This window comes from Hemiscyllium ocellatum, chromosome 6 (genome assembly GCF_020745735.1).
Source record: "Hemiscyllium ocellatum isolate sHemOce1 chromosome 6, sHemOce1.pat.X.cur, whole genome shotgun sequence".
Lineage (NCBI taxonomy): Eukaryota > Metazoa > Chordata > Chondrichthyes > Orectolobiformes > Hemiscylliidae > Hemiscyllium > Hemiscyllium ocellatum.
Window position 1 is genome coordinate 7255944 of NC_083406.1, and position 17455 is coordinate 7273398.

Sequence of the window (17455 nt, forward strand, 5' to 3'; positions counted from 1 at the left end):
CTGTTCTTTTATAGTGTGAAATTCCATCAATATAAGAGTTTGCTCTGTTGGCCGTCATGCAGAATGTGAACACAAGATTTTCTGCTGCGCCAGAAATGAATACTTAAATTTTCTCGAGGACAGACACTTTCTGCTCTTGACAAAGGCATATTAATTGAGGAGGTTGGCAGCTTGTGGCAATGTCACTAGTAATTTAAAAGCCCCAAGCTAATGTTCTGGCCTAATGTCAATTGTAATTTCAAATAAGTCTTGTTCACTGCTGTTTTTAAGCCAGGGAAGCCCGCCTGCCTTACCCCCTCTGATTCCTGAGGTTGGCAGAGCTGGCGTGTGAAGGGATTCTACGATTATATCCACCGGAGTTTAGAAAAAAAAAGTGAGAATCCTGTAAAAGACCTAACAGGACTAGACAGAGTAAATGCAGGAAGGATGTTCCCAGTGAGTGAGGAGACCAGAACCAGGGATAGCAATCTAAGGATATGGGATAGGCCATTTCAGATTTGATATAAGGAAAATTTTCTTCCCCAGGAACTGGTGCGCCTGGAGAATCCTCCAGCAGAGAAAGCGGTTAAGGCCAAAACATTGAATGTTTTCAAGAAACTGAGTTGGAACATGATAATATTGATTGGCAGAGTGGCTGAATGGTCTACCCTGGCTCCAGTTTTCTATGGTCTTGCTCAATTCAGTGATAGCTGACTCAGTTCAGCAGTGTAGGCGAAAGTGAGGACTGCAGACGCTGGAGGTCAGAATCTAGATTAGAGTGGTGCTGGAAAAGCACAGCAGATCAGGCAGCATCCGAGGAGCAGGAAAATCAATGTTTTGGGCAGGGCTTTTGCCCGAAATGTCTATTTTTCTGCTCCTCAGATGCTGTCTGGCCTGCTGTGCTTTTCCAGCATCGCTCTAATCTAGACTCAGTTCAGCAATGTGGTTAGCTCTTGACTGTCGTCTGGGCAATAAATGCTAACCGTAATCTTGTCCTGTGTGTGAACTCTTATCAAAATCAATATGTTTCCTCCTGGTTTTGGGGTAGCACTGTCTGAAACCACAAGGAAGTGGACATGGAAGATTATTAGTTGTCGTCACGAGCAGGAGGAGAGTTTTCAGTTGCTCCGAGGAGACAATGAAATCAGCAGCAGTAAACCTGAACACACTCCTTTTGGACTTTTGTTCACACAAAGCGTGTGCACTCACCAAAAAACAGGTAACCTTATGAGCATGGTTAAAGCAGAATCCTATCCACAGCAATAGAATCAATAAGATTTGCAAAAGGAAATTGGGCTCAAGAAAAATAAGTGTGTAGGCTTCCAGGATAGCTTGGAGGAATAGTTCTGACATTGGTGCAAAGGCCAAGGGTTCTATAATCACCCTAAATGTGAGAATGGGTGTCTTCAGTGGCACTGATGGGCAACTCCATCGCTGGAGTGCGATTTGACGAGCTCTCGCCATCAGTTTAAGAGTGAACTGGTGGGCCTCAGAGTATCATAGGTCTTGCTGCTGAAGTCCCACCTTCCCAGAAGCTGCTAACCAGTTAGACTTCCTGTGTTGTTGGGAGCTTGGTCTGCAGGAAATCAGCAGCAAGAAGCTGAGTCATTTCTTTGCCTTTATGTGCTGCAGGGTGAGAGTTGTGGGGAGAGGGAAGCTCAGCGACAAGAGCAGAGAGGTATGACTCTCAGTCATCACCTCTCATTCCTGCCATGTGACTGATTAGCCTCAGATTGGAGCAAATGGAAACCCCTGACCCAAACAGTAGGCCGGTGGCCTGGTATCCCAGTTGGTATACCAACCACCTGCCTCACCTGGGAAGGTGAATAATTAGGTCAGTGAGGTGAAACACTTAGGTAGCCCTCAATTAATCACCTAATGGCCTGTAGTTGTGAGCAACTTGAGGAAATTGCCTATGGCTTTTCTTGCCCAGTGCTTTATTGCGAAGGTGGCAAGGAGAAGATGACTCACTCTGCAGGGTCAACTCGCTCGATTATTTGCCCATCTTGCCATCTTCCTCATCTTCAGGAAGGGGGAAAATTACACTGAGTCAATAACTCTGAACCTCTAAAATGTTATAGTGTGAGCTGAAGTCAGTTGTTCTGTACCAATTGGTAGCAAGGGTTGAGTAGCCTGACGTGATGCTTGATGGGAGTTTCAGGGGCCAAGTTACAGCCTGTCACTGAAAACCATCAGGACCACGACAATGAGAGGACTGGCCTAGTGTCTGTCTTGTCCATTGCCCACTCAGTGTGAATCCATTTAGTCCTTGACATGGTTTGAGTTTCTTTATTTCTAGATTGATTGAACTAATAATTATCCATTCATCTTCTCTAACTTCAATAATTTTAATAATGCAATTCTTGTGACAGGATTTCACCCTCATCCAAGACTAGGAATGCCAAGAAATCTAATGGGCAGGATAGGGCAGGGCTGTAAAATCGGGCACCCTGATATGGCGCTCTTCCTATTGCTTAGCTCCCTCTCCCCACCTTCATTGCAATTTTATCCGCAATGTGGCAGGGGTTCTGGGTTCAGGTGAGAAATTATTTTAATCTCTAATGGGAAGAGCAATCAGCCTTATGACTCACTTCTGTGTCTTGTCCACCCTGAAGATTGAAGCTTCTGAACATGACTTGTGCTGAATTAAATTCTTAAATGTCGAGCTGCAATGGTCCCTTCTCTGGGTGGATCTGCTGGAACCAGAGAATTGCTCTTTATAAGATTGGCTGACAGCTCCTACAGCCATTTAACAACTGCTGGAAATCAAAATATGCAATGCCCACAGGTTCCTTCTTACCCAAATTTCTTGTTAATTCCACAAGGAGTCTTAATGAATTAGTCAAACATGACTCCCATTTTAACTTCACTTAAGCCTATTGAGATTTTTCAATGCCTCACAATATCCTCCTCAATAATAGACCCCAGCATTTTCCTTATGGCAGATGTTAAACTATCTGGTCTGTAGTTTCCTACTTTCTGCATTTCTCCTTTTCCTGACTGGAGGAGCTAAATTTACTAATTTACAATCCGATGGAACCTTTCCAGAATCTAAGAATTCTGGAAATTTTGAATCTAATGAATCATTACATTAAAAGCCATTTCTTTTAGCACTACAAGGTGAAGACTTGGAGGCTTATCAGCGTTTTGTTCTAATAACTTGCTGACTCTCCTTTCACTGACGATTGTCATTATTTAAAGTTCCTCCCTCAATTCTTTTCTTGCTACACAACAATTTGTGTTATTTGTATCCTCCACAGATACAAAATGTCTGTTCACGTTATCCCCTGTTTCCCTAATTTTTCTTTCATCAGTAATTCATCAGATTATTCTCCAGAGAACCAATGTTTGCTTCTCATTTTCCTTTCCAGCTGGCTTTTCCTCCTGCTTGAATGGCTCTTTTCATTAATATGGTCGTCCTTTACTGTTTCTTAAATGTCCTTTCCAATCTCATGACCTGCTCATATCTTCATGAAATTGTTTTATTCTTTCAGTGGCAATTTGAAAGTTTAAATCCCTTTAAAAAAATCTAAAATTAAAACGTGGAATTGATAAACTGACTATGATACAATTGTAAAAACACAACTGCTTCACTAATACCCTTTAAAAACAAAACCTACCATCTTACTGTGGCCTATATATGCCTGAGTATTCATCCTAACATAACTAATCATTTGTGCCCTGCCTTCCAAAAGAAGGCCACTGAAATCTAGTGACAAATAAGGAAGGCAATAATTGCAGACTTTGATGCAAATCTTAATTCTCAAAACCAGCTTACTTTACGTCATTCTTCATACAGATGGTAATAAGGGATTTTGGAACATTAAAAATTATCGGAGCAATTCTTTATTGGATCTAACATTTCAGTGTCCTTTGTAGGGATTTGTTCCCAGTTCTTTATGTCTATACAAACACACGCAATGTTCACTTGTAACCTCTTTATAGAGTCATACAGCATGGAAACAGACCCTTTGGTCCAACCAGTCCATGCTAAACATAATCCCAAACTAATCTGGTTTTTTTATAAAATCTTAAAGTCTACTTCTTTGTCATCTGCCTAACATGTGGTTCAGTGTCAAATCTTTTCTGTACTCACATAAGCACAATTACGATGTTTTTGATCACAATAAGCTATTGCTGTTAACCTGAACTAGAATTTTAATTTGGTAACAATGCCTTCAGCAAGAGTACTAATGAACAAAATTTTTGAATTATTTCTAATACCTATAATTTCTGACTATGATAACTTGATCTAGGTTGCTCTTGCTTAAATTGCATTTTGCAACTTAGTGCCAATTACCTCGTGTGAAATAATTCAGTTCACATCTTGAACCCTTGCAAATTCATTTTATTAATTTAGGGTTCTAGCCTCCGATTTACCTCTTGTTTGAATAATTATGCTCCAATTTAAATAAAAGCTAAACACAAGTATAATGTGATTGGAACCAGTTGGATCTTACTGACAATGAGACCTTGTATTAGGGTTGTTAACCTGGGCCGATCAGGGCATCCTGGGTGATTTTAGATATGACCAGGAGGTTCATAGTCTTCTCAATTTAGGGGACTGGCTCTGTGCTGGCTAGGCCACAGTCAGGGTGTTGGTTTCTGCTTTTTTGGGGGGAGGGGGAAATAAACCTGATTCCTGATCTGGCTGAATTATTTAGCCAGTTTGTTAACTGGTATCCCTTTAGTGAGGACTGATTTCTAAACTCCTGGTGCACACAATGTGTTTCAGGTGTAACTCCGTTCTCATTAGGGGATTGTTATTTCACTGGCTGGTTACAGCCTGTGTGTTACTCTTTTCTCTTTCACCTTAGTTGGAGGGAATTTATTTCAACGTCAACATAATTGACCATGCAGGATAAATACATCCCCAACTGAAATAACCAATATGTCCCTCTCATTATCAGCAACAAGTTAAAAATGAGTAAGAGGGAAATTGATAAGTACAACTGCCAGAGGGAGAAAGAAGGGTTTCCTGAGGATGGTTACACAAATTGCAATGAAGGTGATTAGGAAAAAACAAGTGTTTGGGGTGGAGAATGATGATGGGTGTCTTAGCTGGAGCTAAGCAGAAGAATTTTCAAATGTATATTTCTGCATCATGACAGCAGGGCATGAAAATCACAAAAAGATGCAGTGTGCCTCAAACTCCTCCTGAGTATGAAGTATTAAATGTTCCAAATGGCTACTTTCTCTAAATATTCACAAAGCGAATCATGAAGAACGTGTGCTCCCCAAACCAATATATCCTAAGTAAAATCAGACTGTGTTACAAATAAAATGGGAATCCAGTTAATTGGGTTTAAAGCAAATGCCTACGGCTGAATCAGACCTTTTTTTGTCTTAATCAGAGTTGTCGAGTCTCTTGGAAAATGTGTCACTACAAGACCCAGTGAGCCCTCTTGCCCTATCATACCCAACCTGTCTTGTTAATTACCTATCACATCCCCCTATGATGTGTCTCAGCTGATTTTCACTCCATACTGCTGCCTGCTGTTCCCAGAAGAACTCCCCATTCTATGTATATCCTGGGATTGGCTCACATCTCTTGAGTTCATGCCAGCTTTTTTGTTAAAGTCCTCCTTCTCACCCAAATAAGCACTCAGTCTGGACCTGCCCTGAAGAGTTGCTGACATTTGTTTGAGACATGGCAAATACAGGGTAGGGATGGTTAGGGGTACATGGATTTTGGCATCCTGCTGTTTGGCACAGACCTGCTGGACACATGCCAATGAAGGACTTCCTCCCTCCGGACCAGCAGTGGAAGCCACAACACCAAACCATGCCAGCTTGGTCTGAGGTTGCCATCCAGTCAGTGCGCCCTCTGCTGCCTGGAAGAATGCCCAACACTGTATGGCGAAGGTCAATGGTCTCCACTCCACCATCTGCCACAATACGTTCCAGCACATTCTTTACGGTGCCTCAGGCTCCTTCTATCTCTGCTACAGTACCTACCTCCCATCAAAGCTCATACTGTACTACTCTCACTTCCATCTGCAACATCTTCCCCCACTCACTGCCACCTCCCCCAGTTTCCAACTAACCTTGCATGCATGTCCTCTGTGACTTCTCTCTCTCTCTCTCAGGCCACCAACCCACCCGCATTAAAAGTAACAGCTGTGTCACCCACTTTCATCTCCCTTGAACACTCTTCTCTCTCATATTTCAGAAGGTAAACTGCACACTGTAGGGCAGAAAGGGTCCAGACCGATGGTTGGCTGCCCACCATTTGGTTCCACACCCGTTATGAGAAGAGGATCCTGACTCTGCCCAGCCTAAGCAGGGCCTGCACTAGGATCAGATTACCGAACTCCTGAGCAAAGGCTATCCTCCTTGACTTGACTGACTCCTGCCAACAATAATGACAAGCTTCCTGACTTTGTGTCTGCACTTAACAACATGGCAAGACAGCAGTAATATCAGCTTGATATCAATAGCTGAAGGAGCAAAGCACAAAAAGGGATCTGCAGGGAGGGATACATTCTAGGTGTTACGGACTCGGCCAGACCCCCTCAAAACCTTTCAGCAAGGTAGCCCAGACCCTAGCTTTGCTGGTTGTTTTAAGCAGGTGTGAAGTGGATATTCCAGGAGAGATGCAGCAGGTCCAACCACTTAGTTTTAAACAAAACGCATTATTTACAAGATTACCAAATGAAACGCAAACAAAAGAGAAAGGTTAAGTTATTCTGTATTCCAATCTGAAAACCCAGCAGGTCATACCAACCAAATGATGTTGTTCCCAATACTTGCAACAATCCCCATAAACACCCCTTGGCACAAAAGGTAAAATCAAACACAGGGTCTTACTGGAGAGAAACCAGAGAGAGAGAGAGGGTCAGCCTGGACTTGCTTCTCTTGGGTCCAGCAGCTACACAACAGACTGCCAAAGCCAAATTAAACCAAATCAGGGAAAAGCTGAGCTGGCAGGACTGGCCACCCCCCTTTCACTGCACAAGAGTTTTTTTTTTAAAACCTTAAAAGCCTTTTACCTGAGGCAGTATCTGTTAGCTATAATTGAACTGGCCCTAAAACCCTTCAAATGTAGACTTTTTGGAGTCTGTGTCTTTTACAACCTCTTGGAAGAAAAAGCCAAGGACAACATAACCTTGTTAAAGAAGCATCATCATCACACAGGTCAGCAGTATGAAAACAAGTGGACAGCATGAAGATGCAGCCTGGTCTCAGTCCTGTGTACATTGTAACTAATTCCACAGTTTCCCTGCTGCAATACAGTAATCATCGTTGCCCATGCAGCATTGAAGCGCAGAGGCATCCAATAATTAGATCAAAGATATATCATGAGGGTTATTAGAAGCTTGTACATATTGGATGCCAATGTCCATGGCAATGGGATGCATCTATCCAGTGTCCATGGAGCATCCCTGAGATGTTGGTGTCTGGTTTCCAGCACTGAGGTAATTCACACAAGCTTTGAGATGAATCTCTTGGGTACCTACTCTGACTTCCATATTGGGGTTTCCCCATATCTAGCTCATTTGGTTAGCTTGATAAGATGGGAGCATATATATTAATGAAGCGAGTGGTCATTAACAAGGTACTTAACAAGTATTAGTTTGCGATTTTTGAGAAGATTTGTAGCCCAAGTTGGGGTTCAGGTTGTAAGTTTGCTCGCTGAGCTGGAAGGTTGTTCTCAGATGTTTCATCATGATGCTAGGTAACATCATCAGTGAGCGCCCAGTGAAGCACTGGTGTTCTGTCCTGCTTTCTATTCATGTGTCTTGGTCTGTTAAGGTGAATGATATCATTTGCGGTTCTCTTTCTCAGAGAGGTTGGTAAGTGGGGTCCAAATTGATGTGTTTATTGGTGGAGTTCCAGTTTGAATGCCAGGCTTCCAGGAATTCCTATTTGTGTCTCTGTTTAGCCTGTCCTAGAATGGATGTGTTGTCCCAGTCAAAGTGGTGTCCTTCTTTGTCTGTATGTAAGGATACGAGTGATAGTGGGTCATGTCTTTTGTGGCTATTTGGTGTTCGTGTATCCCAGTGGCTAGCTTCCTATCTGTCAGTCCGATATAGTGTTTGCTACAGTCCTCACGTGATACTTTGTAAATGACATTTGTTTTGCTGGTTGTTGCTATCGGGTTCTTTTAGGTTCATCAGTAGCTCTTTCATGGGTTAACATGATGCCAAGGGGTCAGAGTCGTCTCCGAGATGTATGATACTGTGGTTAGGCTTTCTCGATGTGTTGTATCTACTTGTTTCAGTTTGTTGTTTAAGAGTCGATGGGCTGTATTTATCGGGGACCATGGTTCCTGAGTACACTGTATAGTATTTTTCTTCTGCTGCTTATAGTTCCTGGGTGTTGCAGTGTGTTGTGGCCCATTTTAAATAATGTTCTGATGCAGCTCTGTTTGTGGGTGTTTGCATGATTGCTTCTCTAGTTAAGTATCAGATCTATGTGTGTTGTATTCCTGTAGGCGCTGGTCTGCAGTTCTCCATTAATTGTTCATTCCAGGAAGGGGTGTCAGTTGTCATTCTCTTCCTCTTATGAAATTTATACCAACAGCCAGCTAATTGAATGTCATTTACAAAATACCCTTCAAGGACTATAATAAACATTACATTGGACAGACAGGCAGAAAACTAGCCAGCAGAATACACTAATACCAACTAGCCACCAAAAGACATGAACCACTAATACTAGTATCCTTACGTACTTTGACTGGGACAACACATCCATTCTAGGACAGGCTAAACAGAGACACAAACAGGAATTCTTAGAAGCCTGGCATTCAAACTGGAACTCCATCAATAAACACATTGCTTTGGACCCCATTTACCAACCTCCGAGAAAAAGAACTGGAAATGATAGCATCCACCTTAACAGACCAAGACACACAAATAGAAAGCAGGACAGAACACCAGTGCTTCACCGGAGGCTCACTGATGATGTTACCTAGTATGGTGACGATATGTCTGAAAACAAACCTTTCAGCTCGGCGTGCAAACTTACAACTTGAACAAGTGTTAGTCCCTGTCAGTTGGCATCTTGCTACTTACTAGGAAGAATCTGGTTGCTTGGAGTAACCATAAAAGATGGAACAAAACAATCTTGACATTGAAATAGGCCTTGCCTCATTTGTCACCCAGTTCTGCCACACATATCTCCATAACCCATGCTGTTCAGGCCCCTATAAAATTCCATTCATAACTTGGGTAGATTGTGTTTCACACAGAATAGGTAAAGAAGCTAGAGAAGAGATTTTGAAGATTAATAATCGTGGAGAGAGTGACTGGACGGTGAATGCATAAGAAAATTGGAAGTAAGTTAATGTTACCATGTTCAAATTGGGCATCAAATATTTACAGGCAACCACACATTTGTCTTCAATTTTTTCTTACATAGTGGAGCTGTTCACCATGTTACTTGAGTATCATCTGTACACAATTAGTTATATAACTGTAGCTAGTGTGAATTCAGAAGTGAAAATTCAGTCTGATGGATCTCTCTAACTTCTTTGAGAATGCCTACTTGAATAGATATGAAGTAGGTTCAATGAATGGTGCACTGTGACCTTCAAAATGTGATTCTAATAGTTGAATTCAAAGGTATGCACAATTTTAGAGTATGGATATGGAACAGGTTAAATTAATGAATACAGTAGTTATGTTGAACTGAATTGGCGTGGGGAGTGGGCTGATGGTATTCAAAGTTGGTGATGAGAATTGTCATTTTTTATAGAGTACCTGAATCAGAAACTTATGTAAAGTTGCCAGATGTTTAAAACAGTACAGGTGGGGAGAGGCATTCAGAAGTTGAGATGAATTAGACAATGTACTGTGAATAGACAGCTCAAATAAGATAAAATTTGATGCAAGCAAAATAAGTGTCTGTACAGGAAGGAAAATATAGCTAAACTTACTCACAAGTGGTGATAAAATGGTTAAGAATTAAGTTGAAAAAGATTTGGGTACTCTTATTTAATTCAGTACGGTAATCAAAAGCTAATAAGACATTGAACTACATAGCTAAATGGTCATCAATTGGGTAAAATAATGGTCAAGTTTTAATACTGCTTTTGTCAGGCTGCATATTGATTACAGTATTTAGTTCTTATCACCAAGAAAGGAAAATATGTTCGGTGCTGGAGGTAATACAGCATAAGGTTGATTCCCAGAGTAAGGGGCTGGGTTCTGAGCAATAATTGAAGAATGTTGAGCTTATCATTAAAAAATAAATATTACCTGAGAGGTGATGTTACTGAGGGAAATAAGATTGTTAACTGTATTGGAAAAAGTGAAGCCAAAACATTAATTCAAGGAGAAAATTATAGAAAATACTTCATATTAAGTTTTAAGACTGAACTCAAGAAGTTTTTTCAGGATACAAAAAAGTTTGCTTCCACTTTGTGATGAGGAATCAGCAAATATTAATGCATGGAAATAAAAGTTGAAACAGATGAAGAAGGAGTTGCAAGTTTGCATGTATTATTTTACATTATTGGACAAAGTCAAAATCTGTCTCCAATAAATGATTAACATGGTATAAACTTCCAGATAAGAGTCAAGGCTTACTGCTTGCACCATTCAAAGAACAATTGGATGGTCCGGTGACATTAGGATCAATCTGAATGTATGAAACAAGCTGAAGGTGAATGGCCTTGCTCTCACAATGAATTGGATGAATGCCACACTAAATGTTCTCAATTCCTTTCAAAGGATTTTTACGACTACAGTGGTAAAACTAACATCTTTAATTTAATGTGTTGAAACATAAATGGAGCCCGGTGCTGATTACTTAATCTGGATAATGGTATTGAGAACAGTGGTGAATCTGAAACCGTGTTCAGCATTAACCTTTTTGATGTGAGAAATGATTGACTTCTGTTAACTGATGTAATTCACTTCAATTTCTGAATGCGCAACAATCTGATCTGGTTTATGTGACTCTTTCTTCTATGAAGACATCATGTTAGTGCTCTCAAGTAGAAGAAATGCTTTTTCAAGGACATTGCATTATCCCTGACATCCTCCCTCCCACTTTCACTTCAGTGTGAATAGACCTTCCTGGTTGGCTGTGTTTAGATAAATGGAAGTGGGCAGCCTTGCCAACATCTACAATTTATCTGAGAAACTACTCAATTCTCAAAAAGCCATTTGGACATATGATGGCCTCAGATGAACTGCAAAGAATCAAAACCATTGGACAATATACCGCACAGAAAAATGAATTAATTACTTTTAATGTTTGGTCCATCAACATTGCTGTTATGTTAACCCGAGGTTATTTAGTCAACAGCTTAACAAGTGGTAAAAACAATTCGAGTATGCTAACCTAGCAACCTAATGAATGATACCTTCATTTAATGCATTGACCACAAAGTATACCTTTCTCTTTATTAAGGTAACAGTTCAGTGGCTCACCTTTACCCACATTGCATTGAAAGATACTTCATAATTTTAATCCTCCTTAATTAGTTTAGCAAGTTCCAATTCTATTTATTTACTAAAGAAAACCAACTGACTTGGGTTTGTGTATACCATTTGCCCACACTGATGATGTTTGATTTTTGACTGCAACCAAACAGGAGCTGTGCAATGGATTGTAGCTTTCTTATGGCATTAATGACAAAGACTATAAAGGAGCTGTCTGTATGAGTATCTGCCGAATGTTGCATAGTAGCTGGTTTAAAAGCCTTTTGGGAGAAGTCTGAGAGCAAGTTTCACTCAGTAAATTATGGAGATTTTCTTCTTTAGCACTTGGATTTGGCTTAATGCCTGACTGAAATATATACAGCGAAATCAGACAGCACACTGCAGCGGTGACTGGAACCAAATTGGCCAAATGGGAAATTAGGCAATTTCCTGAAAGCCCCAATGAATGGTTTTAAAGTGCTTTATTATCTGCATCCTCCTTGATCCATGAGAGTGCCAGGGAATCCCAGTGCTTTTTGGGGGCAGCAGAAGTCCATCTCTGTTAGGCCGAAGTCAGTCCCATCTGACTCCCGTTTGTGCTTTCTCAACTAAAAACAAATGTCCCTCTTTCTCTTTTTTCTTTTCAAATTTGGCAGCATTGTACAGAATGTTCTGCACTTTGTATTTAACCATTTCCTCATAGTAATAATGTTGGTTTACAGATATACAATATGCATTATAGCATGAGCGTCAATGGAAAGGTTAAAGATGGATCTCTGGAAATTGACACTGAGAACAACCTTGAAACATTCAGGACTGGAAGTGGCAGTGAAGAGGCAGTGGAGATTCATGATTTTCAGACTGTAAGTCAAATACTGTGTCTTCAATCTTGAGAACCCTTTTTTCTTTTTGGCACAAGTATATTGTCATAATAATCTGGTACATTAAGCATCATGAATTACATTTTATTTGCTTTTGATTTAAACAATTTGTAACAATAGGCCTCATTAGAAATTATTCGCTATAAGATCAGTGTCCAAGACAATGCACTGATCAGGTGCTTGGACTTGTAACCTTCCAACTGAGGGGTCACTGAACTCTGGTTACTTAGTTAATGACTTGAGAACAAAATTAACAATGTGTGAATGTAATTTTTGTTTTGTTTTGTACCATGTTTCAGTGGAACTTGATAGGAAGTGTGGATGTGCTTGCAAGCTGTTTAATTGTCACTCATTGCTGTGTTACAGGGAATTACAGGAATTCACTTTGCTGGAGGAGGGAAGTGTTACATCAAAGCCCAAGCTAAAGCACACCTGCCTGATATTGAGAACATGAAAACTGAAGCAATTGCACTTGAGCTTGTAGGTGTTATGTGATTTTAATGTTTATGGTTTTAGAAGACTAACACCCAGGTAACATAATCTTTAAATGGAGAAAGCAAGCATTTTGATGCCATTTCGAGTTAGCGCTTGTAGAATCTTTCATTCGAACTGATGCATAATTTGCAGGTTCTCATTCAAGACCTCATTGCCTTGTCAATCAAGATGCAGTTTGCTGCAGGGCAGATTTTTTTTCCCCCTTGAGTATGACATTCTGATTCAGAAGAGAATCTGGCCTAGTTGCCCAGATACTGTGAAATTCATACAGTTGGACAGCTGAGAAAAACCATCTGAAGTCTACTCACCTACCGTCCCAGTGGGAAAGCAGGGAAATGAAAAAACAAGATCTGTGTGCAGGTATAAAATGTAGAAGATGTATTGCACAACTTAAATGAATGGCTTCATCAGCCAGATAAAATAGCACATAATTACTGAAAGCAGGGAGCAAATTCAACTTGGAAGTCTTTAATATTTGTCTTACCCGTTATTATATTATTTGCATATGCCAGCTCTGAGCTAAGTCTATTTTACCTGAATAGCTATGATATATTATACTTTCGTTCCTGTTTATTATCAGTGGGCCTAGTCCACCTGGGGTAATTAGTAAAATTACTGATGTGCAAATTAGGTTCAGATGAGGCAAACAGTCCCTTTAAATAATATGTATCAAGATAAATTGAGAACTGCAGACATGTTTTAATCTTGCATGTAGTATTTAATTAGACTTTAATTTTTGACCATACACGTAATATTTGACAGTTAAGTTCTTTGGACAAAAATGGAATTTGAAGGACTATGTTCAATTACAATTTTTAATGAAAAATTTAACGTGCTTTTTAAAAACCTGACAAGGTTTAAAGAGTTCCTGACTTGTGGTTGCAAATGCTGTTTAGAAGCTGATCCAAGTCTATATGCAGCATTATAACTTAACACAGGTAGTATTCTAGTTTGCTCTATTAATATACAACAAGAATAATCAGCTTTAGTACCTTTGTACAGCATAAAACTGGTGTCTAACCCCTTTTTAATTCACCAGAGAGAAGTTGCTTCAAACTGTTACCACAATCACAGAAGGGGTCAAAGCTCTAATTGTGATGGTGCCAGTGGCCAAGAGGATGTCCCTGTTGGTCTATGACCCCACACACTCAGCCCATGTATCAAAGGCATCAGAAAGAATTTATGTTGATCTTCGAGAAATAGGATGAATGTGGCTGCTAGTGAAGAAGTGACTTTCACAACAAAGGACATAAAGTAAATTGAATTGCATTTAGCCCACCAGACAAGAACAGCGACAGAAGGGACTCCTGGCAGTTTAAAAATGCCATTAGAAATAGAGATGAATGTGTCAAATATCTACTGCCTTGAATTAATAGATGTATAAAAGGCTGAGGATGTGGGCTTCCGCAACACGTATGGTAAGGGTCTTTTTTTCTTACCCTTCAATAATGCACCTCATTTTATGATTTTAATGATTAGCCAATGATATCAATGCTGAGTTCATATTAAAAGCAGCTCAGCATTTGTTCACCTCATATATTAGCTGTCCTGCAATGGTACTGAAAAGGTAGTTAATATGGATCATTGTTAATATGGATCTTCTCTCTTTGTGCAGATTAACCTGGGTTGTCTGAAGTCCAAGGACATGCACCACATGCACTGTCACAGCAAATGCAAGTGCTATTTTATACAGCCTCAAATGAAATTGAGGCACTCAAACTAATAATGATGACTGTATGATACATTAGTACACTGATCACTGAAGATGTAATACAGCCACTAGTCAAGGGCAAATTGAAATGACTGTTTCAAAGTCACAGGTAGTGCAAGATGGAGATGCTGACATAAAAGTAGCGGAGTATGGAACTGAGAAAGTTGGTTTTCATAATGTTTGAGCAAACACATCCCTCATCAGTTTTGTTGCACAAACAGGGAGTTGAAGATAAGTCTTCCTACCTAATGGATAGTTTTTGATTTGCCAATTCCTATGTTAGTAGTGTTTTGAAAAATTCTCTGATTCTCATTAAGATTTGATTCCAGGTCAAATACAATGTTCCACTAAGACTGATCAGTTTACTTAAAAAATATCCAGTAGTACAGCTTTTGTGGAAAATTAAGTCAGCCTAGAACACACGCAGAACTTTTGGAAATATGGCCCTGTGCTTAAAGCCTCCTTTTGGTTAGAATTCCATGGGCCATATCCGGGAAAAGCTGGAGAAACCTTTTGAGGGGATGTGCAAAAGCCAGTTCAAGAGCTTGATATTACTATATCCTTGTATTATGATTCAGTAGGGTTATATATTGAGTAATACTGACACATTTCTAACTGCAAGGCTCTTAGACTTCTTATTAGAAGGTGCATTGCAGTGCCTGCATTAGCGAAATGGACATTTAGGTATAATTGGGAATTCCTGTAAATTTCAAGAACAAAAATTAATTCAATGATGGATGAGGAGCTGTCTTTCATTCAGGAGCTATCTGTAAATCAGTCAAGAAGATATACTTAATTGAAGTGAGTGCTCAGAAGACATCTGTAAAAGTTCTAGCAGGATACTGTTTCCCCCTCTAGTACAATGTTTGAGCATTGAGGAAACGATTCGCCAATATTGAGCTTGATGCCTCTCTTTCTACTGATGTTAAAACAGGACCATGATTTCTGTTGTCTGGAAAGCTTTCTCAGCTATTAGATTATGTTATGTAATAGTCCACATGTGATTTACACCTGGAGTAAAGTACAGCAAACAGCCAGGTGGAATTGACATGGTGAAATAATTTTAAAATGTTACAATTTACAGCCCAGGAACAGGCTCTTCGACCCTCCAAGCCTGAGCCGATCCAAATCTACTGTTTAAACCTGTTGGTCAGTCCCTAAGCATCTGTATCCCTCTGCTCCCTACCTACTCATGCATCTGTCCAGTCACATCTTAAATGCTTGCCTCTACCACCTCTGCTGGAAATGCATTCCAAACACCCACCACCCTCTGTGTGAAGTACTTGCCACGTGTATCCCCCTTAAACTTTCCACCTCTCACCTTGAAAGTGTGATCTCTCGTTATTGAATCCTTCACCCTGGGAAAAAGCTTGTCTCTATCCACCCTGTCTATACCTTTTCATAATTTTGTAAACCTCAATCAGGTCCCCCCTCAATCTCCTTTTTCTAATGAAAATAAACCTAACCTACTCGACCTTTCTTCATAGCTAGCACCTTCCATACCAGACAACATCCTCATAAACCTTCTCTGCACCCTCTCCAAAGCATCCAAATCCTTTTGGAAGTGCGGCGATCAGATCTGTACACAGTATTTTAAATGTGACCAAACCAATGTCTTGTACAATTTTAACATGACTTGCCAGCTCTTATACTCAATACCCTGTCCAATGAAGGCAAGCATACTATATGCCTTCTTGACCATTCTATCCACCGGTGCAGAAACCTTCAGGGTACAATTGACCTGCACTCCCAGATCTCTCTGACCATCAACTTTTACCAAGGCTTTTCCGTTCATTATATAATTCACTTTAGGATTAGTCTTGCCTAAATGCATCACCTCACACTTGGCTGGATTGAAGCCATCTGCCACTTTTCTGCCCAACTCTAGTCTATCTATATCCTCCTGTATTCTCTGACAGTCCCTTATGCTTTCTGCTACTCCTCCACTCCATTTTGTAATAGTCCCACCTTCCCCAGAACCGGTCGCAATGTCCAACAGATCTGAACCCCTCCCTCCTACACTATCTCTCAAGCAAAATGTTTGTTCTGCCTATTTTTTCATTTCTACGCTGGTTAGCATGTGGTACTGGTAGTAATCCTGAGATCATTACCTTTGAGGTCCTCCTCTTTAACTTCTCTCCTCTCCCAGCTCCCTGAATTCTTCTTTCAGGACCTCATTTTGTTTTCTACTTATATTGTTGGTGCCTGTATGCACCAAGACAACTGACTGTTCACCCTTCCCTTTTAGAATGCTCTGCAGCAGATCGGTGACATCCCTGACTCGAGCACCTGGAAGGCAACGTACTATTCGGGAGTCCTATTTTCGGCCACAGAACCGCTTATCAGCCCCCCTCACAATAAAATCCCTTATGACCATGGCCCTACGAGTCTTTTTCCCGCCCTTCTGAACAGTAGTGCCCACCACAGTGCCATGAACCTGGCAACTGCAGCCCTCCCCTGGTGAGCCATCTCCCCCAACGGTATACTTGTTTTGAAGAGAGATGACACCTGCACTGCCTTCCTACTCTTTTTCTGTCTTTTGGTCACCCATTCACTGTCTCCCTCAACAATTCTAACCTGTGGTGCTATCCACGACCTCCTCAGCATTGTGGGTGCTCCACAGTGAGTCCATCCGCAGCTCCAGAGCCGTCATATGGTCAAACAAGTCAGACACGTTCCGGAGCTCCCACATCAAGCAAGAGGCACATGCCACGGGTCTGAGGTCCCCTGCCATTGTAAGCTTAGCTTTATATGAACTAACTAAAACCAAACAATGCACTTAAATATATGAAAAAGAAAGATAAAGAAAAAATAAAAGCCTTACCTTACAGCATCTTTTTCTTCCAGTTAGAGGAGGGGGAGTGGGAGGGAGATACTACACATGTAGTATCTCAGGTTTAGCCACTGCCCAAATATAAATTTAAGCCCTTACCTTCCCGGCAGCCCTCACTTCACTCCACCTTCTCTCCTCACTGCTCTTGTCAAAATGGAGCTTGGTGATTATCAGAATTTCA

The 17455-nt window shown here is 40.6% G+C and overlaps 1 protein-coding gene across 1 annotated transcript in view; it reads left to right on the forward strand.

Moving 5' to 3' along the window:
• cnmd (chondromodulin) overlaps positions 1-17455 on the forward strand; it is a 69098-nt gene that overhangs the window by 1973 nt on the left and 49670 nt on the right. The window contains exons 3-4 of the mRNA XM_060826456.1: positions 12077-12217; positions 12602-12715. Coding sequence (XP_060682439.1) covers positions 12077-12217; positions 12602-12715 — 255 coding nt within the window. The remainder of the gene's footprint in view (positions 1-12076; positions 12218-12601; positions 12716-17455) is intronic.